This window comes from Hermetia illucens, chromosome 7 (genome assembly GCF_905115235.1).
Source record: "Hermetia illucens chromosome 7, iHerIll2.2.curated.20191125, whole genome shotgun sequence".
In the NCBI taxonomy this organism is placed as follows: domain Eukaryota; kingdom Metazoa; phylum Arthropoda; class Insecta; order Diptera; family Stratiomyidae; genus Hermetia; species Hermetia illucens.
Genome location: NC_051855.1, coordinates 10833164 through 10859269, shown reverse-complemented (window position 1 = coordinate 10859269; position 26106 = coordinate 10833164). Strand labels below are relative to the sequence as shown.

General features: G+C 43.5%; 1 protein-coding gene across 15 annotated transcripts in view; it reads right to left on the bottom strand.

Annotated features, from left to right (window-relative positions):
- Positions 1-26106, bottom strand: part of LOC119660950 (protein unc-13 homolog B) — a 241664-nt gene that overhangs the window by 204062 nt on the left and 11496 nt on the right. For 3 of the 15 annotated variants that reach the window (XM_038069973.1, XM_038069969.1, XM_038069978.1), the window contains exons 1-2: positions 25157-25708; positions 9701-14330 (exon numbers count right to left, since the gene is read on the bottom strand). The exons of 1 other annotated variant lie outside the window; for it this stretch is intronic. In XM_038069973.1, coding sequence (XP_037925901.1) covers positions 9701-9722 — 22 coding nt within the window. In that variant the 5' untranslated portion in view covers positions 9723-14330; positions 25157-25708. Of the gene's footprint in view, positions 1-489; positions 600-9700; positions 14331-24817; positions 25011-25084; positions 25710-26106 lie in introns of those variants that run through there. 11 more of the 15 variants (XM_038069980.1, XM_038069987.1, XM_038069972.1 and 8 more) reach the window with 10 other exon arrangements.

Below are 26106 nucleotides of genomic sequence, written 5' to 3'. Positions count from 1 at the left end.
TCAAATTAAAAACTCAGGCCGTAAAATATCTAATATTAATTGTCGATTCATCCATGGCCTAGTGGAAATACTTGAAAGAAAGTATTCAGAAGAAAGTCAAGTACATTCACTTCTTGCATGAAATGTCACCTACCTATCCCCCGCTGTCATGATAGCAAACCAAACGTCCTCCAAATTTCACCCTAGTATGGATGCCACGAATCCCCTTCAAAGCCCACATACATCAATATATGTGTAGATTACCTAACAGCAGTCAACGTGCATATGCACCTCATTTTGTATAGCCAACATATAGTAAAAATGCATTTAGTATCGATTAAAGTTGGACGTGTGGATGGTCCAGATACCTCAAAACCACCACCTTGGGACATTAAAGTGCACCTTTCCTTGCTTTTTTTCGATGTGCACTTAGCGCGCGTTAGTGGCCCGATTTCAAAGTCATATATCAAACGAATGCACATGATATAAACAACAATACATACTACATACCTTCACCTACACCCTCCGTCCTATTTTCCAACAATCTTCAGACAAGGCATTCAATCCACACATGCGTAGACGGTCCGCAAATGTACCTCCAATCGGTCGTGTGGTTCAAGAGAGACTAACATGTATGCAGCCGTGTGACGCGCTCCATGTTCGTCCTGAATGTACTGTTAACCTACAACTTGCAATCGTACCTGTGCGATGGTACACGTATCTAATATTAGATGTACTGTGACCTGTGCATTAGATAAGTGCGACAGAGGAAAAGTTGAAAGCAACTAAATCTTTCAACTTTCATTCGTTATTCAAACCTTGCAACTGACAATTAAAAATCGGAAAAATTAATTGACAATTAATCTGTGTAAAACAAGGAAGGGATACCAATGGTTTGCGCGGAAAGCGGTTCACAAACATACGTGGGCCGCTCCAGACGGGACCACTTTCAACCAAATTGACCACGTGTTGATTGATCGTCGCCACCTCTGAGCCTTGATGAACGTCAGAACATATTTAGTTGCTTAGGCACTCATCCTTCTCCTATTTGCAGCTTTTCTCCTTCTTTGTTCCTTCAGCAACTCCTCCTGCATTTGGATGATTGCGGAGCCAACCGCAAGCCACTTTTCCTCGGACTCCAGCATCTCAGTAACCAAGCTCTCCGGGGTCCCGCTCCTGCCCAGCACCTGGTTTAAGCTCCTTCTCTCCATCGCGAATCGTGTGCAGTGAAACATCACATGCTCTGGACCCTTCGGTATGCCATCGCATCTGGGACAGTTCGGAAAATCATCCAACCCAAAGCGGTGCAGATACTGCCTGTAGCAACCACCGTGCCCCGTGAGGAACTGGGTAATGTGATAGTTGGTCTCCCCATGTTTTCGCTCAAGCCACACCCTAATGTTGGGAATGAGCCTGTGCGTCCGCCGACCTTTCGCAGACTCGTCCCATCTGCGTTGTCAGAGATGAAGCGACTCTGACCTTACCTCCTCCCCTCCATATGTCTTGCATTGTACAGGACACTCATTTCTTTGGCCAGAATGTCAGAATGTGGTGGCACCGGCTGTCTTTTGGCATGCATACTCTAGGTGTTCCCTAAAACTCAATTTGGTGTCAATTATTACCCCCAGGTATTTGATAGCCGGCTTTGATACGACCGTATGTCCACCGACCTCCACTTTTACAGTGTTATTTTTCCTGCGTTTCGTTATTAAGACCGCTTCCGTTTTCGCGTCCGCCAAGGTCAGCTCGGCCTTTTCTAGCCAGGACTTTACCGCTCTCACTGTTTCTGTTGCGTAAACCTCCACATCTTCTGGATGTTTTGCTGCAACAACCACAGCTAGGTCATCAGCAAAGCCGACAATCGTAGTCCCCTCTGGGACGGGAAGAGCAAGCACCCCATTATACATGATATTCCACAACAGGGGACCAAGTACCGATCCCTGTGGTACCCCGGCTGTGACAATGTACTCTTTGGGGCCCTCATCCGTCCCGTACCAGAGAGTCCTCTCTGAGAGGTAATTTTCCACCAAATTCGCTAAATATCCGGGGACACCTATGTCAGCCAACGCCCGTTTAATTCTATTCCAGTGCGGTTTTGACATCCAACGCCACCACGGCACAGCAGCCGCCAGAAATCAGTGCACCTTTTGCCAGGTTTACCATCATACCAATTGCGTCCACCGTAGAGTGGGCGCGTCGGAAACCAAACTGGCGTTCCGACAAACCATTGCTGGCTTCGATGATAGGCAGCAGTCTGTTGTAGATGACTCTCTCCATCATCTTCCCCATTGTATCCAACAGACAGATAGGACGATAAGACGCTGGGTTCCCAGGTGGTTTGCAGGCTTCGGAAGCAACACCAACTTTTGCTTTTTCCACTGGGCAGGGAATATTCCTTTTTTTAAGCACGCCTCGAAGGTGTTGGCGAAAAGTTCGGGCCTAGTCTTCACTGCCAGTTTCAAAGCTCGGTTGGGGATACCATCCAAACCTGGGGCCTTGTTGTCACCGAACCTACCACATATTTCCCGCAGCTCCTCCACAGTTACAGGCGGTATTATACCGTCATTTAGCTGGACAAAAATTTGCCTTCCTCTATTTTCGTGGTGAGGGAACAGAGTGGTAACAATCTGTTTCAGGAGGCGCGGACAGGTCAGGTTTTCATCACCACTCTGTAAGCCTCGCCCCAAGGGCTTATGTCGGCATGGTCGCATAGCTGTTTAAAGCAGTTCTTTTTGCTCCTCCGAATGGCTTCCTTTAGGCGGCCACGTAATTGCTTGTGTGCCTCGTCTCGACCGTCGCCACCGGGTTTTCCCCTGAGCCTCTGGCAAAGCCTCCTTGCCCGAAAACATGCGGCTCGCAAACTTGCGATTTCGTTGTTCCACCAGTAGTTTGGGTTGCCTACTGGGGAGCAATCGCAAGCTTCCGTCACCCATCGGGTGATCTGGGTGGCTTTCTCTCCAGCCGTACCATTCAGGGATATGTCACCGCGGAAAACGTGTCCCCCTCGAAAGCTTTCACTGTCCAGCCAAGCATACCACCCGGCATTCTGCGAAAACTCTTTTTCGAGCTCGATCCGCCCTTGATCTCTATGCAGACTGCCTGGTGGTCGCTGTGAATATAGTCCTCACTGGCATGCCAAGCGATTCTACTGGCTAAAGTGGCACTCACGTATGTCAGGTCCACTATAGACCCCAGGCCCCTTCCCCGGAAAGTGTACGAAGACCCAAAATTCGCCAGTACCACGTCTAGCTCCGCGAATGCTTCGAGGAGAACACGTCCCCTGACATTAGTTATCCGGCTACCCCATTCAAGAGCCCACGCATTGAAATCGCCTCCCATTATGATCGGCCAATGTCCTCTTGCATCCAAAACAAGAGCAGCAAGCATCCGCTCATACTCGATTTGTATCAACCTCATCTGCGATTTGTGCTAAGGGCTGTCCTGTATTCCGGGCACCTGATGCTGCCCGCAATGTGCCGATGGTCCACACCCTCCTTTCCTTTGCACAGTAGACAATTTGGGTCAGCTCCGCAGTCCTTGCTGATATGGCCTTCCACTCCGCATCTTCTGCATTGCTTTGACCTGTCATTTGGGTTAGTGTATGACTTCGCAATGTGACCAAAGCCAAGGCATCTAAAGCACCGTTTTAACGCCACCTGTTCCCTAAGGCGACACATAACCCAGCCTATTCTCACTCTCCCTGCTGCTAACAGTTTGAGTGCGTTCTCCACTGGTAGGCTGATGATGGCGGTTTGTGTTCCCCCATAGGCTTTTCTTAGCGTTTTCACCACTGACTCTTGTAGTCCGGCAAGATCGAACTGTTTCTCCAACGCTTCGCGAACCTCCTCCTTCGTCGTGATTTCATCTATATCTTTGCAGATTATAGTGATCTCCGGCCTGCTAGCTCTTATGTCGGCTTCCTGCCCTGAAGTCTTCCCGATTTGGCTTAAGAATTTGTCCGCGGTTACATCCTTGGATTTCTTAAGTTCCAACATAAGATCTCCCTTCTGCGACCGTCTAATGCGGCTGACGTTGTCTCCCAAATTGGTGAGTTCGGGGTCTGCCTTCACTTTCCTGAGAATGTCGGCGTATGATCCTTCGCCCCGTTTGGAAATGAAAATCACCTCCTCCGATAATTTCTTTTCATTCAGCTTCTCGCGCAGCCTCTTCCCCGGTTTCTCCCCTTTTGTGTTTTAAACCGGCTTTACTTGTGTTGCCTGGTTCACTTTTTCAATCGGCGCCTACCCTACCTGCCTGCCCTACTCGTTCGTCATGGGCCTTGCCGTACGTCAAACGGATGCCTCTTATCATGGCCCCTATATTTTGGTGAATGTTCCTGCGCTCCTTTATAAACTCACTCAGCTCCATGATCTTTTTACCGAGGGCAGTAAAGGCAGCTCCAGACTGATCATTGCCCAAAACATCGCTCGTGTGTCGGTGTCAGTGATTCTTCCTCATCGAAGACTCCCGCTATACGCTTCCCACTGCGGGTAGCGATCGTGGGGGCTTGTGTCCGTGTGGGAGGGGATCTGCGAAAAATCGAGCTCCTTCTGAACGGAACCATGACTGGAGCCAGTTCAAGTTCCTCCCGTACGCTTGTAACATTAGATGCCACAGTAGCCAAGGTTCCCACTACTGAGGCACTGCGGTCGTTGGATATCGACGGCCGGGAGCCCGCTTGCTCACTCCCAAAAACCGCCGGTACTGGGTTTCCGAAGCCCTGCACCGTAACTTCATTCTTCTTCTACTCCTCCATGTTTGGTTTTATTTCTGGGTATCCTTCCCATAGCTAATTTTTATCCACGGGTGGGCGTTTACTTCCCACCTACCCGGCCTGCGCATAAACATGCCCATACACGCACATCTCCGGATGCATGCATGTGCATGGCCATGACACATTCGCCGAGCATTCCCTTCTCCGCACGAAGGGACGCGCCTGATGGGAGATTTGGCAACTCCACACAGGATGTCAGAACATGTAGGGGGGCCGATATTGACTCGGATTACTATCTCGTTGGCATGGTGTTCCGAGTTCGAATTACGACACCACCTACAATCCCCCTTGACAATCAGGTGAGAGTGAATACTGAAGCCATCCACAAAACACCCCTCCGCGACACCTATAAGAGGCAAATGGATGCCGCAATAACCGCAGTCAACAGAGATTCTGGAGATGAAGCATCAACAAATGATCTTCACAACCACCTGAAGAACGTTATCATTGATACCGGCCACAAACATACTTGGCCCCAGCCGCAAAAGGAGCTGGGAGCAAAACGGCATGTAGGACAACTTGGTGATTCACCCAAACCAAACCTATAGGCGTACCATGTCCGGTTAAGAATTGAGTCAATTCGTTACTCGTCTCGTTATGGTTTCGTGTAGTCCACATCCTTATGTTCGGGATTAGCCTGTATGTCCATCGATAATTCTTCGCCTAGTCCCGTGCTGTTTGCCACGCAGCCAAACCTCATCCGCTCAGTGTGCTTGCTAAGGCTACACATCCACTGGAATCATCCCCGCAGTTGCGCAGTCTGTCTCATACGATGTTGTCCGGTAGGCGGAGCATGTGGGGAGAGCACTTAGCCGATATGCAGCTTGGAACTGCCTGCGATTTTCTGGTGCCGTGTATAAAAGAACCGAGTTGAGGACTCTCTCTCTCTCTCTCGACTGTGTTTCGGGCCCCGTATATTTGGAAGCATCCTCCTTGCTAATGTCGAGCTGATGGTCGCTGCTTTTTGCCCAGTAAGCTTTAAAGCCTTGAGTTGAATGTTACTCCCAGGTCTGCCTGTCTGTCTGTCTGTTTGTTTGTCTCTCTGTTCGTTTGTCTGCCTCTCTGCCCGTTTGTCTGTCCGACGCATTTTTCTTCGAAACTGTTACATTAAATTTGGTGAGTAGGTGACAATTTTGTACGCCCGTGCATGAAGTGAGCTACATGGTTGTACGCGAAACTGAAAGGAGAGGGGGTCTCCATACATGAAAAAGAGGGAGCAATTTTTTTTTCACCGAATCAGTCATGTGGGGTACCAAATTAAAGGTCTCGATTAGTACTTTTCAAAATCGATCTTAGTTTTGACATCTAATGCAAAAGGAAGGACGGCATGTGCCAAAAGTGGTCACTTCTTTCAAGGGTCTATTCTCAGAACCACCCAACCGAAAAATCTAAAAATAAAATATTTTTATGTAAGAAAGAAACAAAACCTTCCATACCTGAAGCGTCCAGCTTCAACTAACAAAAAAGTGAGTCCCGTTAAAGTCTTCATCAACGGGCAAGGCGTGTTGCAGGCGAATTAGGATAAATATTCAGGTACGACGCTCAGCTGGAAAACACACATCCTAAAAAGGAAGGAAGAAAAAGTTTAGGGCCAGATACTGACAGATCTACTGACTTTTCGTTAACCGTCGACAACAACTTGCTAATTTACTAGGATCCAAGGCCCATATGGACATTTGGCCTACAGCTCTGAGGCTATGGCTACGAAACAAAATTGAAAGTCATACAAACGTTCCAGAACAAAGTGCTCAGTTTTAGATGCACCCTGGTTCATTCGAAATGAGGATGTGCATAGGGATCTGAGAATAAAGATGGTTAGTGAGGTGAGAGCAGCAAAAATTGACAAATATCTCAAGTATACGAGACAACTGAAAAGAGTAAAGCCAAATGACTTATTAACATAAAGGACAAACTTCTTAAGGACACTAATTTTTAAGCAAGCCAGAAACACTAAAGGTATTGTGGTTGATCACAAGGTTCTCTTTCTGTAAATGCGAAACTGATATTTTCAAGGAAAATTGTGGGCGGGGAAATCTTAGTCATAGCTTGGTGAAAGCTAGTTTTGGGGGGTAAAAGCCCCACAACCTCAGGGCGGCCAAGTAGGGAAGGAGCCCGTATTCAGGCGATACGTTGGCTCCCATAGCTTACACGAAAAAACAAATGATAACGGACTGCGGATTATTCAATTAGCAGGGTCACACGAAATGGTTGTTGGAAGTACCTGGTTTGCGCGGAAAGCGATCCACAAACATACGTGGGCCTCTCCAGACGGGGCCACTTTCAACCAAGTTGACCACGTGTTGATCGAACGCCGCCACCTCTGGAGATGAAGCATCAACAAATGATCTTCACAATCACCTGAAGAACGTTATCATGGATACGGCCACAAACATACTTGGCCCCAGCCGCAAAAGGAATCGGAACGGCTGGTTTGACGACGAATGTAAGCCAGGTACAGCACGGAAGACCGAGTTATGTTGCATTCTCAAATAACGTAGGCACGCGCAGAGACTAATCACGAACTCCGTCGAGCGGAGAACCGACTTCACAGACGGAAAAAGGAAGCCCGGGAGAACCAACAAGTCCTGTGAACTTGAAAAGTAGAAGGAGCAACCGCACCAGGCGCGCAAGTTTTACCAATAAGTCAGCAAGATGAAGTCCTGTACACCTCGATGCTCATCCTGCCGAGGAGGAGAGGGAATTTGATTTCCGACAGAGTGGACATATTGGAGCGATGGGTTGAGTACTTTGATGAGCTACTGAACAACCAGAACATCGGCGAGTTGGAGGTCCCGCCAACTGAAGACCACGGACAAATACTGCCACCACCAAGTTTAGGAGAAACAGTCCGTGCAATTCATCGGTTAAAAAATCATAAGTCGCCAGGAGCCGATGGAATTACAGCCGAATTGGTTAAATATGGAGGCGACCAATTACAACAAGTGGTTCATCAACTTGTGCTCAAGGTATGGGACAGCAAATCAATGCCTGACGATTGGCAACGAGGCATTATCTGTGTCATACATAAAAAGAGAGATATCACGTTGCTGAGTACCATCTATAAGATATTCTCCACTATCATGCTAGGCCGGATAGCCCCATACGCCCACAACATCATTGGTCCATACCAAAGACGCTTCACTCCAGGCAAATCAGCAACAAATCAAATTTTCTCTCTGCGGCAAGCGATGGAAAAACTGCTGGAAAATGGCATCAGTTGCATCATCTTTTCATCGCCTATGACAGCTTAGTCAGGGTAAAACTGTACATAGCCATCAGAAAATTCGATATCCCCACGAAATTGATAAGACTGACTAGGCTGACCCTGACCAATGTGCGGGGCCAGATAAAAGCAACAGGATAACTCTCGATATCATGCAACGTCAACAACGGTCTAAGACAAGGGGATGCCCTATCATGCGTCCTCTTCAACCTGGCCCTGGAGAAGGTGATCCGTGATGCTGAGGTAAATGCAAGAGGTACGATCCTCTTTAAGTCCACCCAACTACTGGTCTATGCTGACGATATCGATATCATGGGAAGAACCACCCAAGACGTACAAACTGCCTTCATCCAAATCGAGCAGGCGGCCATTGGGGCTAGATCTTGGGCTACACATCAATGAAGGCAAGACAAAACATATGGTGGCAACGTCAGCAGCGAAGACGAATAAACCAACAACATCAAACCGCACTGGTCAAACAGGAAGGATAAGGATAGGAGAATACAACTTTGAGACCATTGACAATTTCTTCTAGCTAGGGTCGAAAATTACAATCAATAAAAGCTACGATGATGAAATCCGCGCATGGTTGTTTTCAGCCAACAGAGCCTATTTCAGGTTACGGTCGAAACGTCTCACTATAGTGTCAAAGCTCTTTACTGTACAAGACAATGATCTCGGCAGTCCTCATGTATTCCTCGGATACTTGGGTTCTTAGCAAGAAGATCTGCGAACTCTTGGCCGCGTTCGAGAGAAGAATCCTCCGAAGAATTTTTGGCCCTCTACATGAGGATGGACGATTCTGTAGCCTACATAACGACGAAATCTATGAGCGATACCATGACTGTCAAGTTGTGGATAAAATCGAACTCAATAGATTACGGTGGGGGGATCACTCAATCCGTATAGATGAGGATGACCCAGCCCGAAAAGTCTGTAAGGGCAATATCTATGGTAGAAAAAGAAAGCGAAGCAGACCCTGCCTAAGATGGAGCCATAGCGTAGGTCAGGACGCCAGACAGCTTTTAGGGATATCGAATTGGTGAACCTCGGTTCAAAACCGGGATGTCTGGAGTTCCTTATTAAGGCAGGCCTAGACTGGACACCGGTTGTTGCGATGATGATCAAGGATCACTTTTTCTAGTGCCAGGCTAAATAGGACACATGATAAGGCACCCCTTTGCCTTAGACCGTTGTTGATGTTGAAGCTTCTGCTGTTATCTGGCCTTGCACATTTGTCAGGGCCAGCCTAATCAGTGTTATCCATTTGATCGGGATACCGAATTCTGGTATGGCCGGGTACAATTTTACCTTGGCTATGCTAGTCTTAAATTATTAAGGCAGGCCTAGACCGGACACCGGTTGTTGCGCCGTTGATGATGATATGTAAAAGTGTAAAATCGAACATTGACCGGAAAATAATAGACCTAACAACCTTAGTTGTTTAGGTAGTGAGGAAGGGCACAACTGGTGCCCGAAATGCGTATTTATCAATAAAATTACCATTTTTTTAGGCAAAAATTTCCGAGCCTGTTTTTATTTTTGATTTACTAAAATGGCATACCAGGACCAGGACTTCACTTCAGTCCAACCATCCCAGATGTTGCAAGATTGAACTCTATGTTGCCAGTCTCATTACTTAATTGACACATCTTTTTTTCAAAATATATTTACAATTATATATTATATATATATGTGTATTTTTTCTATATATAAAGTCTCACCTGTGACATTAAGAAGTGACATAGTATAATTTGTGTACACTCGAAACGTCGAAGCTCCAAAGATTTCAGTTCAAAATACCAAAATATATATTGTAATGGGAAACGAAGTGTTATTAGTTATCCGAATTAATGTGTCACATTACGAGGGATTTTCAATCAAAAGGGGGTGTAATCCAGAAGCCTTGAATTCACTGTTTTTTTTTTCGCGTTAATTACGACACACAGTTCACTAAACGTATGTATAGTAGATGTTTATTCCAGGACTGGCTTTTTTTTTATTATTTCATTTGATTTTACTTAATTCTATTACTTTTTTTTTTAATATTTTATATTCTTTACTTTAACTAAAGAAAACATTAATTTATTATTACCTCATTTCTTTCTCGCTTCTCTAATTTTCCATTCCAGAAATCATTCTCCATTCTTTTTGTTTTATTTAATTTCTTTTTATCATTTCTGGCCTTTTAAATCAATTTATTTGTTATTTTATTTTTTTTTTATTTCGCCATTTATTCACTTATTTTTACATAATCAAAAAAATATATAATTTCTAAGTTAGCATTTTCTTATTATTATTTAAAAATAAATAATTTTTCAGTTGCAGTTTCTTTTTGGAGTAGTTAGAACTTGTATAATTAATTAATTTAATTTTTCTTTTATTTTATTTGGTTTATCTCTTGCAAAAACAAGAGGATGGAAGCTAAGATTCTTGTTTTTGCCTTTAAAGCTCACTTATTCTTTCCATCTTCCACGCTGAGGTCATTCATCTTTAAACAATATTTTAGCTTTTATACTCTTCCTTTTACTATATCAGATAATCACCATTATTAATGCGTATGTATTTATATTTTTATTGATTTATTTGCTGAAATTATATTTTTTATTTGTTCTTTATTTGCTTAATTATTTGTTTTTGTTATTATTATTAATATAAAAGTTCAACGAACTGGCCCGAGACAAAATATTGTTAAATGATACGCGGTAAAGTTATATTTTTTTAATTCGCTTTGTGTTGTAATAAATTACTAAAAGAAAAATTCAGGATGAAGCGCATTATGGTTTATTTTTTTTTTTTTGTTTAATAATTTGAAGAGTCAACCGGTGACCAAAGGTTCTTTGTTATTTTGTTTTTTTGTTCTTAGGGTTTGAAGCTTATAAATTTATATCATTTGATACCCACTTCACTAATTTTTCCATTCCACTTATACTTTTTATTTTCATAATGTCACTTTCACTACAGATTTTCTTTATATGATATCTTTTCTTGTCTAATTTTCTCGTATTGGTTTGGAATATTCATTAATTAATAAATAATAAATTTCCCGAATTAAAAACAACCAACTTTTTTTTTGCATATATGCGTGTATGCTTTAACTATTCACTTCATTTTTATATTAATAAATTAATTTTCTTCTTCTCTAATAACTCAACTAAATTATTTTTATTTTAGTTTGCAATTATATTTATTTTCATGAGATTTTTCTCTCATTTCCCTGAAATTTTATAATAATTAATTCATAATTTATTACAACCTCTTTTTTTGTACATTATAAATAAAATAAATACTTTTGAAATATTATTTTTTATTAGCTCTTATTATGTTCATTTTATTATATTTACACAAGTCCTATTTCTATGAATAGAAATATTAATACTTAAAGAAAAATTATTCTCTAATGATTTTCCTGTATATTGATTTTTAGCTTATATTATTTCAGTTGAACTGCCTGTTCTTGATTTAAAGACCAGGAAAAAGAAAATAAATCAATAGAGGTTGAAGTTGATGCCGTAACGTAAATATAACAAACAATGGTTGTTTGTTCTTTATGTAAATATCAGCGAATTGAAACGGTTTATATATATACACTATGCATTTAAAGCGATTAAATTAAAACAATCAATAGTTTAATTTGTAGGGTATTCGCGAAGATTATTGGTCACGTTCGATTTTCAATTTATATATCTATGATTTATCTTTACTATTTAAATATATACATTCTAATGTACATCATGTACACTAGTTATTATAGTTATATGAATTGTTTAACTGTTTTTATTCCGATTTGTATAAATAGATACAATCAAGCTTCTATTGTTGAATTACTCTTATTCTCTGGTTTTGACAAAGAAAACTTCATTTACTTTTTATCAGCTTTCGAATTTTAAAATTCCAAGTTGTATATTTTGTTTAATGCACTTCAAGGCTTTCGTTCTCATTGCGAACTATCTGATATTCCTTTCCTTTTCATTTTTCTATTCGTGTTTTTTTTTTATTTATTATTTATTTATTATCTTCTGATCCTTTCCCTTTTTCCAACCTCGTGTTCTTATTTTTTCCTTTGTCTCTTTTTTTGCCTTTTTTTTCTTTTATATAATTTTGCTATTATTTTCTTTTTCTTCTTCTTTCTTTTTTAATCTTTGGTTAGTATTTTATATTCCGTGAAGATTTTCGTAATGTCCGGCGTTCTATTTTACATTGAGCATTGGTTCCAACTAATATTTTACTACTCAATTTATTCCACTTCCTGATTTATATGACTTTTCAATTGATTTTGCTATTTCACTGGTCTATTTATGTCAATTCCCAATTTATTATTATTCACTGCAAAGTTTATGCACTTTTAGTAAACATTTTCACATTTCTTTAACTATATTCGCGCTATTTTCACTTTCCAATTTTTTTTTAATTTTTATTCTCAGATTTATCTGTCCAGGATCTAATTCAGGCAAATTAGACAAAGTCTTTTCCGTCTGTGTCTTTTAATGTGATTGTCTCAGCATCTTTCTAATTACAATAATAAATGGATGCTATCTTTAATTCAGCTTTATTTTTGATGTTTTTATTATGTTATTTTTGCGTTTTCTTTTTTTAGATGCAGATCACCTGATATTACAGCTTCATCTTCCTTTTTCATTTATTTTTACTTTTTATCTCCGTTTTTATATATCCTAAACATTACCCTCTTGGTTGGTTTTTTACATACATTTTTGTTTTCATTTTTCTTCTATTATATTTTCGTATTGAAAACGTTGAGTTTCCATTTACTACAAGGAAAATGCACGCACGTGGCTGAATGATAGTGTTAATTTTATTCCTAAATTCAGATAAGAGATTTAAAGCCCTTTGTGAGGGTCGGTATCTTACTTTCGTTTTTGGAGTGATATTTCTTCGGAATGCATTTATCAAGTTATATATCGAATTTATACATATGTATTGACGTAAATATGGACTTTTTACTTTCTCACATTATTTACCAAAAAAGTACTAAAGGAAAGTTCTTATTGTAGATATTATGCCTTCCGTATCATATATTGTTATTATTTTTATTTTTTTTGGATGAATATTAAAGGTTAACTTATCTGGCTTATCATAATTTACGCTTTGTTGTTGATAATTCTATTATTATAGGAATTGCTCGGAAACGGAAAGTGCAATTAGAACCAAATAACCGATGATATGAATAAGAAGTTCCATTTTATTGTGTTATATTTATATATTATTCAAGCTTTTATGGTTACATTCAAACTTTTTAGTGTTTTATTTACATTTAAACTACCATTTACACTATTTTTCTGATATAATTTTAGTACTCGATTTTTTCACAAGCTATTTATTAGAAAAAATCAATAAATATAAATTATATAAAAAATATTATATTCATTTGATTTTATTCTTATTTTTAGTAGCTGCTACTATTTCTGTTATTGATTTTAAACGTATTTTATACTCCCAGTGGACACTTTTGTTATAAATAAATGATTTATATGCAAATAAGGAATCTGAGAAGCGACGAATGAGATGAAGGCAGAAGAAGAGCACTGAATGTAGATACGTTCTTTCTTATATTTTCTTTTAAGTTTTGTTTTTTGTATGATATATATATATCTTTTGATTAATATTACCCCGAAGGGGACCGGTCGCACAGCACCGAACAAAAAAAAAAACAAAAAACAAAAATAATGAAAAACAAACGAGCAAAATACCCTCTTAAACTTTATAAGATATTACAACACAACAGAGGTTAACTAACACTGCACATAGGTCGAGGTAACACTTTGGCAACTTGAAAGAAACTTTTGTAGATTCTGTAGCTCATACTGTTGTTTGTTTCAGAATTGCAATTGTTGTCACTGTTGTTTGTGATAATTCATCTATTCGCTGTTATGGTTATCATAGTAGTCGTGGTTTGTTATATGATTCTCATACATAGGGCATAAGCTTATTCTCATCCCTTAAGATATATTATACATTAACATACCTACATGTCATAAATGCATATAATATTGCTTTCCATATCCATGACACTATGACTAAGTCACTCGACACTGCATTCGTAACACTCGCAGACAGAACACACGAAGAATTCAGGAATACAACAACACCTCACTTGTTTCACTCTTTAAATATAGAAGCCAACATAAAATACTTTATATACACTATGAAACCCATCAAGTTTAACGAAATATTATCCAAGATTCAGAGATAATAACTGAGTAAATCACTACAAACCTTAAAAGTATCACATACTTTTCCTTAAATAACGTATTATGTTCCTGAGCAACCTTTGGTGTTACATGCACCTGAGAGGCAGAAAAAAGGGTCAACTAAGCCTTCTATCACCGTAATCAGCTGTAATTAGTAGATATCCATATAGGTATGTACACAAGACTATTTGTTTGAGATTTCAAGCCCCCAAGCAGCCCGCCACCCCGCCAGCCCGCCAGTCTTCGTCCTACTAAAATATCTATACCTAATCTACTTCTCAGTTAATTATTTAAATTTAATTCGACTAAGCCGTAGGATATCTAAAACTTAAGGCCGACAAATTTGGCAATACAAAAATAAAATCCTAAAAAAAATAGCTACAACTCATGCTACTCATCTTCCACCCCCTTTTCACCCTTCACTTAGGTCTAAACTCTTCAAAAAAAAGAGTAAAAACCCAGAGAGACAGGAGGACAGAGAAGAGAAATTCCACCCCTAAAAAAATCAATAACGGTCAAATGAAAAAAAAAACACACAATTATTAAAAAACTAGGACTGCAGGCATTGCACCCCGGGAACGGTAGCCACATAAAATAACCAAACATTAGAAAGTCAAAAACCGATGTCCACACGAACGCCCAACAAGGAAGTGACGCTAAACATCGGTGACCACGTGAAGGACAACTACCCTTCTTTGGTGGCATCACACTTTAGAAAGGATGTGATCAGATTCCGACCGGAGAAAAGCTATTGAAGGACAACATGACTGCCAAAAGCCAAGCATCCAAAGATCTCCAAAAAGCGGCACCTCAAAACAGCGATAAAGTATATCCCATTAAACCCAGCTCGCAAAGCCTAACCTCACGTAAAAGAACCCCCGCTGCAAAAGTACACCCGCATACGGGTCCTCCAATTCCACAATCATTGCCGACATTTGGACCAGTTCCACCAGTCAGCGCAACTGGTGCTCGGAGATGGCGGTGAGGAGGACGGGGCGACAACCCTGTTGGCTGAACCAAGTGGCTGAGGAAAACCTCCATAGTGGTGGCACCGGGAGACGCTGTACTCACCTTGGTTTGCCGGCCGTAATGCAGTAGGCGAATGTTCCAAAGGCCTAATTAGGGCGATCAGACCTGAGTCTGCACGGGGACTCATCTGAAGTGACAAATTGGTCATGAAACCTTACCAGGGGTATACTGGCACCATGGGAACCGGGATAGCTCCTGGACTCTTATACCTCGGGTGAACTCCCGTTGTATGTGAATACAGCTCGGTTGTTTGCGGTTGCCCCCTAGTGGGAGCTTCATTGGGGTTGTTGGTTATGCTGAAGTGAGAAGAGACCTTCGGGTCTCGGCGTGGTGCTGCGTTTCAACACAGGTGCCGTACTCCTTAGTTCGGTAGAGATTTTGGTAGATCTTGCATCCACCAGTATGAATGCTGAGCGATACGCTGGGTATAGACGAGTATGGTCGAAGCTTGCTGCGGCGGGACTCTGATTGGGGTCACAAAATCAATCCGTGTCTGAAGAGGACCGTAGGATTAAGTTTCCATGAAAAGTACCCACGTAAAACACTCATGGGCTTAACTGTCAGCGCAACTGTTCCAGGGGATTTCCGTCCCCACGCACTCAAGGAGGGCGATCAGACCCGAGTCTGCAAGGGACTCATCTGAAGTGGCTCTGCCACGAAGCCTCACCGGAGGTTATCTCGTACCATGGGAACCGGGATGGCCCTCTGAGATCATATGTTCCAGGAGAATTCCTGGCCGCACTGCAAATAACTGTGTGTCTGGGTATCACTGGTGCCATGAGCACGTCATCCGGCGCAGCTCTGAATGCACTACTCAATTTGCAGTCCCTAGATATATTTATTCAAAGAACTGCAATGAGAGCAGCTCATAGACTAATTCAATGGGGACACAACGGATGTGGGGGCCCAGAGCATTGGAAGAACTACTGAGAGGACTGAACCCAGTTCTTGCAATGCCTTCCGATTCTCGTGTCCCCACACATCTGTTTGGTAGAAGATATGGAGTTACCCTGAAGCGTAGAGAGGACTGGGAAGACCCAGAGGAATGCGTGACGGGATATACGGAAGTCTTCTACACCGATGGCTCAAAAACAGAAGAGCGATCTGGAGCCGGAGTCTACCTCTCGAATAAAAACGAGAAGTGGGGTTTTCCTCTGGGACAATATGCAACGATTTTCAAGCCGAAGTTCATGCAATCCTAAGGGCGGCAAACTGGGTGATTGACAAGCGGTTGAAGGGCAGGCGCATCGCAATCTGTAGTGACAGCCAAGCTGCACTGAGGGCATTGAGCAGTCCTTTGATCACCTCGAAAATCGTTCAGGAATGCATAAACCGTTTGAACTCTATGTCTAGATTCAATACGGTGGAACTACTCTGGGTACCTGGTCACTGTGACGTAGAGGGAAATGAAATCTCGGATGCTTTAGCGAAAGAGGGGTCAATCTTCCCTATGCCGGGATCGGAGCCAGTAATTGGAGTATCAGTAGCACTGGCTAAGTCTGTTTTCAAAAACTGGGAACAAGCTTCTCATAATGACAGGTGGCAGAGCCTAAATGTCAAACTATTCCTGCCAGAACCGAATATGCCTACCGCAAAGTTTATCCTGTCGAAAAGCAGGAGGACTTGCAGGTGTATTCTGGGCATTCTGACAGGCCATAATTCACTAGCTGGGCATATGTTCAGAATAGGAATTACTCAAGATGATACGTGTCCCTCCTGTAATGAGGAAGCGGAATCCACGGAGCATTTCCTATGTGAATGGCCCGCCTATGGACGCATCAGGCATCAGATCTTTAGTGCCGATGTTCTCCAATTGGGATGGGTAGCATCACAGCCACCAACGGAAATTCTGCGATACGTTAACGAATCCGGAATATTCCATTAGACGGGGGTGGCGAGTACAATGGGCCAACACAGTCTGAGTGCTCAGAAGCTGTAGCTTCTCCCCCACTATACACACACAGAAACTAGGTATAGACCATAAAACCGTTTGGAGCCATTTCCAGAAGATTGAATTCCAAAAAAAGCCGGATGTTCAGGTGCGACCAGAGTTGACGCGAAAAAATTTCTTGAACCGAATCAACCTCTGCGATGCACTGCTGGAACGGAACGAATTCGACCCATTTTCGAAGCGGATAGTGACCGGTGATGAAAAGTGGATCACGTACGATAACCTCATGCGAAAAAGATCGTGGTCGAAGCGCGGCGAGCCGGCCCAAACCATCGCCAAGCCCGGATTGACGGCTAGGCTGTGTGTTCAGTGGGATTGGAAGGGAATCATCCATTATGAGCTGGTCAACTATGGCCAAACCTTCAATTCGGCCCTCTACTGTGAGCAACTCGACCGTTTAAAGCAGGCGATTGACCAGAAGCGGCCAGAATTGATCAATAAGAATGGTGTTGTGTTCCACCAGGACAACACTTGGCTTAACACACCTTTGATGACCCGGCAGAAGCTACGGGAGCTCGAATGGGATGTCCTATCGCACCTACCGTGTAGTCTGGATCTGGTACCAAGTGATTACCATCTCTTCCATTCCATGCAAAACGCTCCTAAGTTGGTCTACGAAGTTGGTCTCAAAAGAGGCTTGCGAAAATCGGCAGTCTGAGTTTTTTTGCAAAAAAAAAGGGAGGAGGGGGGGGATAATGAAGTTGCCTTCTAAATGGCAACAAGTTTGCGACCAAAACGGCGACTTAAATCGGATAATTCTAAGCATGTTAAATAAAGGGTCAAATTTCGATCACAAATACAACCTAATATAAAGGAGCGTTTTCCATCTGTTGCCACTTACGGTCACGCTGCTCCCCCGGGCAGAGGTGAAGCAGCGTCTGATGAGTTGATTCTGCCCTGGACGAAACCGTTAGTCCCTATTTTTGAATGCTTGGATGCCATGCCCTAAACGAGGGATCCGTGGACCAAAAAACGTGAGAGTAAGTTGCTCTCCATTTGGTCCGGTCCAACATCAAATGGATGTGGTAAGTCCCCCACTATCTTCAACAATAATTTGAAACTTATTCTGAGAAACAAATCCGTTATGAACGAAACCACTAGCAGCGTTGGTGACTTAAGAGACTGTCAACTTCGTCCGGACCAAGTTTATGACCGTGAAAAATAGAACATTCTTTCCAGACAGGCCTGAGCGGGAAAGCCTAAAGAAGGAGGTGACAATGCTGACAAAAGGGAAACTAATGAAGTTAAAGTTCCATCTACAAGCTCAGAACTACCAAATACACAAAAGGTTTCATATTATAGTGTCAAACTACTGGTACTGTTTGCAAGAAACGTCAAAATCGAGGCTGTCCCCTATCAACAACGAGTTCTTTGTGATGTACCAAAACTATGGGCATTGCAAGACTATGGCCGTGAAGAATCTACAGTTCCACAGGACTCGGTGAGAATCGACTTTAATAATACGAATACGGTTTATGGTAAGTTTTTCTTTAGTTTTTGAAATAAAGGGACTTGACAATTTTCAACAGCAGCTTCGCTATGTGTCTGAATCGGGTGCAGAATTTCTGGTATAAGAAATTTACCAGCGTACAAAGTCGGTTGGCAAGCAGTATAAATGAGTTCATGAGTCGGCCGGAGGAATTTCCACCTTTCCTCACTGCGGGGATTACCTACCTTATCCCTAAGAAGGACACGGTGCAGGACCCCGCAGACACAAGACCGATCACTTACTTACCAACCCTCTACAAATTCATTACGTCCATTATTAGTGGAAGGATCAATGCGCGCCTCGACACCAACAACATTCTGTCCGAGGAGCAGAAGGGCTGCCGAGTTGGGTCAAGGGGTTGCAAAGAGCAACTCATTATCGACTCGGTAGTTGTAGGACAAGCAACTAGAGGCCAAAGAAACCTCTTCAGTTGCTATATCGATTATACCAAGGCTTTTGAAAGCGTTCCGCATACCTGGCTAATCGACATCCTACATCTGTATCGCATTGATCCGAAACTAATAAAGTTTTTGGCGACAGTCATGGAAGGGTGGCATACCACCTTATCGGTGTGTACATATGAGAGTACTAATACCTCAGAGACCATCCGTATACGAAGGGGCATCTTCCAGGGGGATTCTACCAGATTTGGTGTCAATCGCTATAACTGTCTCCGAGAAAAATGCGTGTGACGGACAGACAGACAGACAGAGCTGGTCCGCTAAATCTCTGGATGAGCAGATCTTCATGGAGGTGTGGTTAGACCAACCTAATAAAGCAGGCGCCTCTACGGAAAGAGCTGCCCATGTGGTCCAATGCATCGCCGAAGCGTGTGACGCGTCCATGCCGAGGAGGTGCTCATTCCACAGTAGAAGACCAAACTACTGGTGGAATGCTGAACTGGCCAGCCTTCGATCAGCCTGTCACCGAGCCAGAAGAGCGGCTCAAAGAGCGATAGGCAGAATCGACCAAGGGCAAAAAGAGCGCGCCTATAAGGAAGCCCGAAAAACCCTCAAGCTCGCCATGCAACGGAGCAAGAGGGAATGCTTTAAGGAGCTCTGTTTAGAAGCGGACGTAAACCCGTGGGGGAGCGCCTATAGAATCGTGATGGGGCGATTCAGAGGCCGATCATCTCCGCAGATCACGTGTCCTACACTCTTGTTAAAAATTATCCAGGGATTATTCCCTCAGCAAGAGGAGGGTATAGACAGCTTCCAGCGACCTCTGAACGACACGGCAATACCGCCAGTCACCGGTGACGAGCTGCTGGAGATCTGCACAAGGATAGGAGATAATAAAGCTCAGGGTATGGATGGCGTGCCTAATAAGGCCCTTAAGCTTGCCGTGAAATCCAGACCGGACATGTTCGCTGAGTTGTTCGAAGCGTGCATGTCCGAGGGGATATTTCCTATATCATGGGAACGACAGAAGTTGGTACTTCTGCCTAAGCCTGGTAAACCTCCAGGTGAACCATCCTCATACCGACCCATATGACTTTTGGACACGGTGGGGAAAATGTTAGAGCGGGTAATCTATAATAGATTACTCCCGGTTGTTGAGAGCCAAGGCGGCCTTTCAGATCGGCAGTATGGGTTCCGTGAAGCCAGATCAACCATTGATGCCATCAAAATGGTTACTGGCTTGGCCGAAGATGCAATCCACGGAAGGGGCAGTACTAGCAAATATTGCATAGTGCATGTTCTTAATCTTCCCCTTCCGGAGGAAGCCACGGTGGTGGGCTACGCCGATGATATAGCGCTGGTTGTTGTCGCAAAGCATCTCGAAGATGCTAAGTTATACTCATGCGAAGCGATCAGTGCTGCTAAGGGTTGGCTTGAGAGTTCTGGTCTGACACTTGGAAAAAACGGAAGCGGTCCTTATCACCAAGCACCGTAAAAGAAATTTTGCCCGTATTCAAATTGGGAATCATATCATCACTTCTAAGCCTGCGAGTGTGGCCCTGGCAAGAATGATGCCGAACGTGGGAGGGCCACGGCATGCTTCCAGGTTGCTTATAGCTAGGGTAGTGAGTTCGATCCTGCTCTATGCAGCTTCAGTTTGGGGAAAGACACTGCAGGTTACATTTAACGGTAACAAACTGAGTTCAGTCTACAGAAGAACAGCCCTAAGAGTGTGCTCGGCATTCAGGACTGTCTCAGATGATGCAGCATTCGTGATTTCTGGAATGATGCCCATTGACATCTTGGCAAATGAGATGACGAATATATATAATGCGAAGTCTATCTCTCCTTTAACGCAGATGAAGAACGCCGAAAGGGAGAGATCCATAAATAGATGGCAAGAGCGTTGGGAACGCTCGGGAAAGGGTCGGTGGACACAGGAGTGGTTGGAGACATGGCACGCTGAGATTAATTATAATCTTACTCAGTTTCTCACGGGGCATGGAGGATATCGCCAGTACCTGTTCAGGTTTAAACTGGATACCTCACCCGATTGTCCAAACTGCGATGGAGTCCCAGAGGACCCAGAGCATGTATTCTTCCATTGTCTGAGATTTTTGGAAGAAAGGAGGAATCTAGAGGGGACTCTAGGAGAGGTGCTTGTACCAAGAGAATCTGGTGCGAAGAATGTTAACATGCCAGGAAGACTAGGATGCGATCAACTCCATGGTCGTATCTATCCAGAGCAAACTGCGAAAAGTAGAGGGGATCAGAAAAGCGAGGTTACGTACGCCGCGTAGAGACGAAAGGGGACAAAGCTAAAATCAGCTGACTCCGCCCTGTGATGTAATACCGTACGGTGGTTCCACGGGGCTTGGAGGGAGTCGGGGTTGGTTTCAGTGGGTAAGAATCCCACACGCTGGCATGTCCAGGCCAGTGTCTTTTGAAGATTTCCACTTCCTCAAACAAAAACAAAAAAAGACAGTCATCAAACCAATCTACGAAGATTTGTCACGAGGTGACCTCTTGAACAGATGTTTAGGAGCAGAGACCCAGATTAACAATGAGTCGTTAAATGGACTCTCGCTCCTAAACACCTTCATTCGGGGGCCAAGGTCGTAGAAATAGCCACTTTTTTGGCTGTAATTATTTTTCAATGAAGGATTCAATGGCATTCTGAAGATCCTAGTGACAATGAGATGTCAAGTTGGTCACATATGTCAGGTTTATGCCGGCCGCCGTAATGAAGCGCGAATTTGGTGGTCCGAACGACGATCGACTGACCTCCCTTAAAGAGCCAGAATTGAAACCAGAGAGCAACAATCGGCCTTACAAGATTTTTTTTGAAGAAACGGAGAGTGCTCTCTATGGACCAGGTATAGTCGATTAATGGTGAGTTAAAATTTTACTTTAATTATAGAGGTATGACGTTGCTGAGTGCCGGATAGCCCCATACGCCCACAACATCATTGGCCCATACCAAAGAGGCTTCACTCCAGGCAAATCAGCAACAGATCAGATTTTCTCTCTGCGGCAAGCGATGGAAAAACTGTTGGAATATGGACAACAGTTGCACCATCTATTCATCGATTTTAAAGCCGCCTATGATAGCATAGCCAGGGTAAAACTGTACACGGCCATGAGAGAATTCGGTATCCCGACGAAATTAATAAGACTCACTAGGCTGACCCTGACCAATGTGCGAGGGCAGATAAAAGCAGCAGGATCACTCTCAAGACCATTCGACATCAACAACGGTCTATGACAAGGGGGATGCCCTATCATGCGTCCTCTTTAACCTGGCCCTCGAGAAAGTGATCCGTGATGCTGAGGTAAATGCAAGAGGTACGATCCTCTTCAAGTCCACCCAACTACTGGCCTATGCTGACGATATCGACATCATGGGAAGAACCACCCGAGACGTACAAACTGCCTTCATCCAGATCGAGCAGGCGGCGCGAGATTTTGGGCTGCACATCAATGAAGGCAGGAAAAAATATATGGTGGCAACGTCAGCACCGAAGACGAATCAACCAACAACATCAAACCGCACTGGTCAAACAGGAAGAATAAGGAACTTTGAGACCGTTGACAATTAGGGTCGAAATCACAACCGCGCACGGTTATTGTCAGCCAACAGAGCCTATTTCAGCTTACAAAGACTGTTTCGTTCGAAACGTCTCACCATAGGGTCAAAGCTCTTACTGTACAAGACTATGAGCTTGCCAGTCTTCATGTATTCCTCGGAAACTTGGGTTCTTAGCAAGAAGAATTGGGAACTCTTGACCGCGTTCGAGAGAAGAATCCTCCGAAGAATTTTTGGCCCCCTACATGAGGATGGACAATTCCGTAGCCTACACAATGACGAAATCTATGAGCGATACCATGACCGTCTGGTTGTGGATAAAATTCGGCTCAATAGGTTACGGTGGGCGAGAGACTTAATCCGCATGGATGAGAATGATCCCACCCGGAAAGTCTATAAGGGCAATATCTATGGTAGAAAAAGAAGACGAGGCAGACCCTGTGGAGCGATGGCGTAGGTCAGGACGCCAGACAGCTTTTAGGGATATCGAATTGGTGGACCTCGGCGCAAAACCGGGATGTCTGGAGTTTCTTATTAAGGCAGGCCTAGACCGGATACCGGTTGTTGCGCTGTTGCATCTTGAAAATCGACTGCCACCCTAGCTCGGTCCTCAGAGGTGACGGTGAGGAAGATGGGGCGGCAACCTTATCGGCCAAACCAAAACCAAGTGGTCGAGGAGAACCTCCATAGTGGTGGCACCGGGAGACGCTGTAATTACTTTGGTTTGCCGGCCGTGATTCAGTAGGCGAATGCTCCAAAGACCTAATTAGGGCGATCAGACCCGAGTCTGCACGGGGACTCATCTGAAGTGGCAAATTGGTCACGAAACCTTACCAGGGGTATACTGGTACCATGGGAACCGGGAAAGCCCCTGGACTCACATACTTCGGGTGAACTCCTGTTGTATGTGAGGACAGCTCGGTTATTTGCGGTTGGCCCTCCTAGTGGGAGTTTCATGGTGGTTGTGGTTGTGTTCAAGCGAGAAGAGACCTGCGGGCCTCGACGTGATGTTGCGTATCAACACGGGTGCCGTACTCCATAGTTCGGTAGAGATTTAGGTAATTCTTGCATCCACCAGTATGAATGCTAAGCCATGCACTCGTTATAGACTGGTACCGTTGTTGCTTGTCTCAGCGGGGCTCTGATTGTGGTCACAAAATCAATCCGTGTCTGAAGAGGACCGTAGGATTAAGTCTCACGACAGGTGCCTACGTAAAACACTATGGGCTTCACTTGCCACCATAGCTCAAAATCTGTCCAACCAAATTCTTTGAAATTTTCATGACTTCTTTAATACATATTTCTACGGTCCGCAGACTAGGATAATTTCAATTGCGTCGGTCGTTTTTTTTTTTATTCACAAACAAAAAGCCATGAAAAAACACCAAAATCCAAAAAATTAAGTTTAAAGACCCACCAAAAATTTACCTTCACCTTTTAATATTTTCTAAGTATCCTAGTTTGTGGACCGTGGAATATTGTCCACACTAAAATGACGTTTAGTTTTTTTTTCCTCAGATGAACACAGCACCCTCCAGCGTGACAGCAGAAAAACACCTTTGTTTTGGAGGTGGGTGCATAAATTGACACGTATTTCAAAAACTAGCTACGATATCAAGCTGAAAAATTTATCACATATACTAGAGACATCAATAAACATATTGTGAAAAAATCATGTTTCTATCTTTATCCAGTCCTCCAAAATATTTTTTCAAAGAAAACGGGGCCTTCACACGGGATGACCCCCTTAAATTTTAAAACAGAATGACAAAATGTGGGTAATTCAATCGTAGCATGGTATTTTGTCTAGAAAAAAGCTGGACACAGTTCAACTACCCTTTTCAGTCGAAGGCTCGCAGGATTCGCCGAGGTTTACAAGGACGTATATTCCAGTGGAAGACTCCACATTGTTAAGATTCAAACTGAAAGAAAACCAATAAACAAATTTCACTTGGTCTTGGCAAATTTCCATATATCGGCCATCAGCTTCCTAATCCAAACTCATCCACCCCCTTGCCCATGGCTCACAATTATAATACCATATCAATGAATTAAAATATTATACCCCGTTGAGCTCACAATTCAAATTCAGATAATACACTGATTAAAGATTCACCGCCGACACCGTACACTCTGAAAGTTATAAACTGCTTCCATAACCGCACCCTCCCCTCACCTTTCCAAGGACACGATGAATACTCATACGCTACTGCTGCCCACTGTTAACTGCTCTCACTCGGTTCCCAGCTACCCCCGGCTGATTTTCAGTGAAACTTTCTCACGGGATATATTTATATGGCCCGAAAAAGAATCACAGGGTCACCAGGACGATGAGCGGCGACCGTCGAGGGACAGGTCAATAGAAATACCTAAAAATAGGGGCTGTTTTGAATTCACTTCTGGTTAGGGTCGGGGGCGCAATTTAGTTGGGAAGTCATATTACTAGGCGGTGGCGTGGCGGGCTACCATCCGTGGAAACCCTCCAGATTTGCAAATAAACTTGGCATACACATACATTAACTGTTGCCACGTTTCCAGAACGAAACACTTATGAGTTGCACACACTTGTATATGTAGGACCCGAAACACTTTTTAGCATATCCCCCCCCCACTTTGGTATCTTTCACGAATTGCGGCTAGCAATTTTTAAGATTTATCTTTTCGCCATTAGTCACTGGCGAATCCACTTAAACCGCATGGAACTTTCGACCCGGAACGCAATGTAATTAGTAACGATTGAATTCAGTAAAATACGCACACGTCCTGCTGCAGGTTACAGCACGTTTTCGAGTATAAAGATCCTTTTACGAGCCTTCCGTTGCGGCTCCCGTGGCACATTCGTATGCTTCTCTATTTTGATTTCACAACACTGCCGATGTTTCGCACCCCAACATTCGACCGGACGACCAACGAAGGAGCACAGAACTACTGCGAACCTCGAAAAAGGAGTAACGAAACGAAAAACACAGATAAAAATCACCACGGAACACTAGCGCATCCCGCTTGCTACAATGTGACTTGCCCTTCACGCGCACCCCCATTCGGAGCATTCGATGCAAACTCCGCAAATTAACATTTCTCCGCTCTACGCAAGGTTCCTGTGAATGGGCACGAAACCACAACCCCTCGACAGCCCCAAAGTCCACCGACCATTCAGTACAATTCTGCTAACTACCCTTGCTTTCAGCTGGCAACCGTAGTGGGAGCCCGTGCGAATTTCAGCTTGCGTTCAGAGCGCAGACGCCACACCCCTTCCTTGTCATTTCGTATGTGTTTATGTACCACCCCCGTCCTTTTTTCTACTGCATATTGTTCCGCTGGTACTCGGTACCAGTGAATTGAAAGTCTCATTTCATGCTAACGTGTTGCTATTATCAGCGCTAGAATTTCGGTTTACAGATAAGGGCTGGAAATTGCGGCTAATTCGACTATTATGCCTGCGTATGCAGTGCGTAACTATCGAGT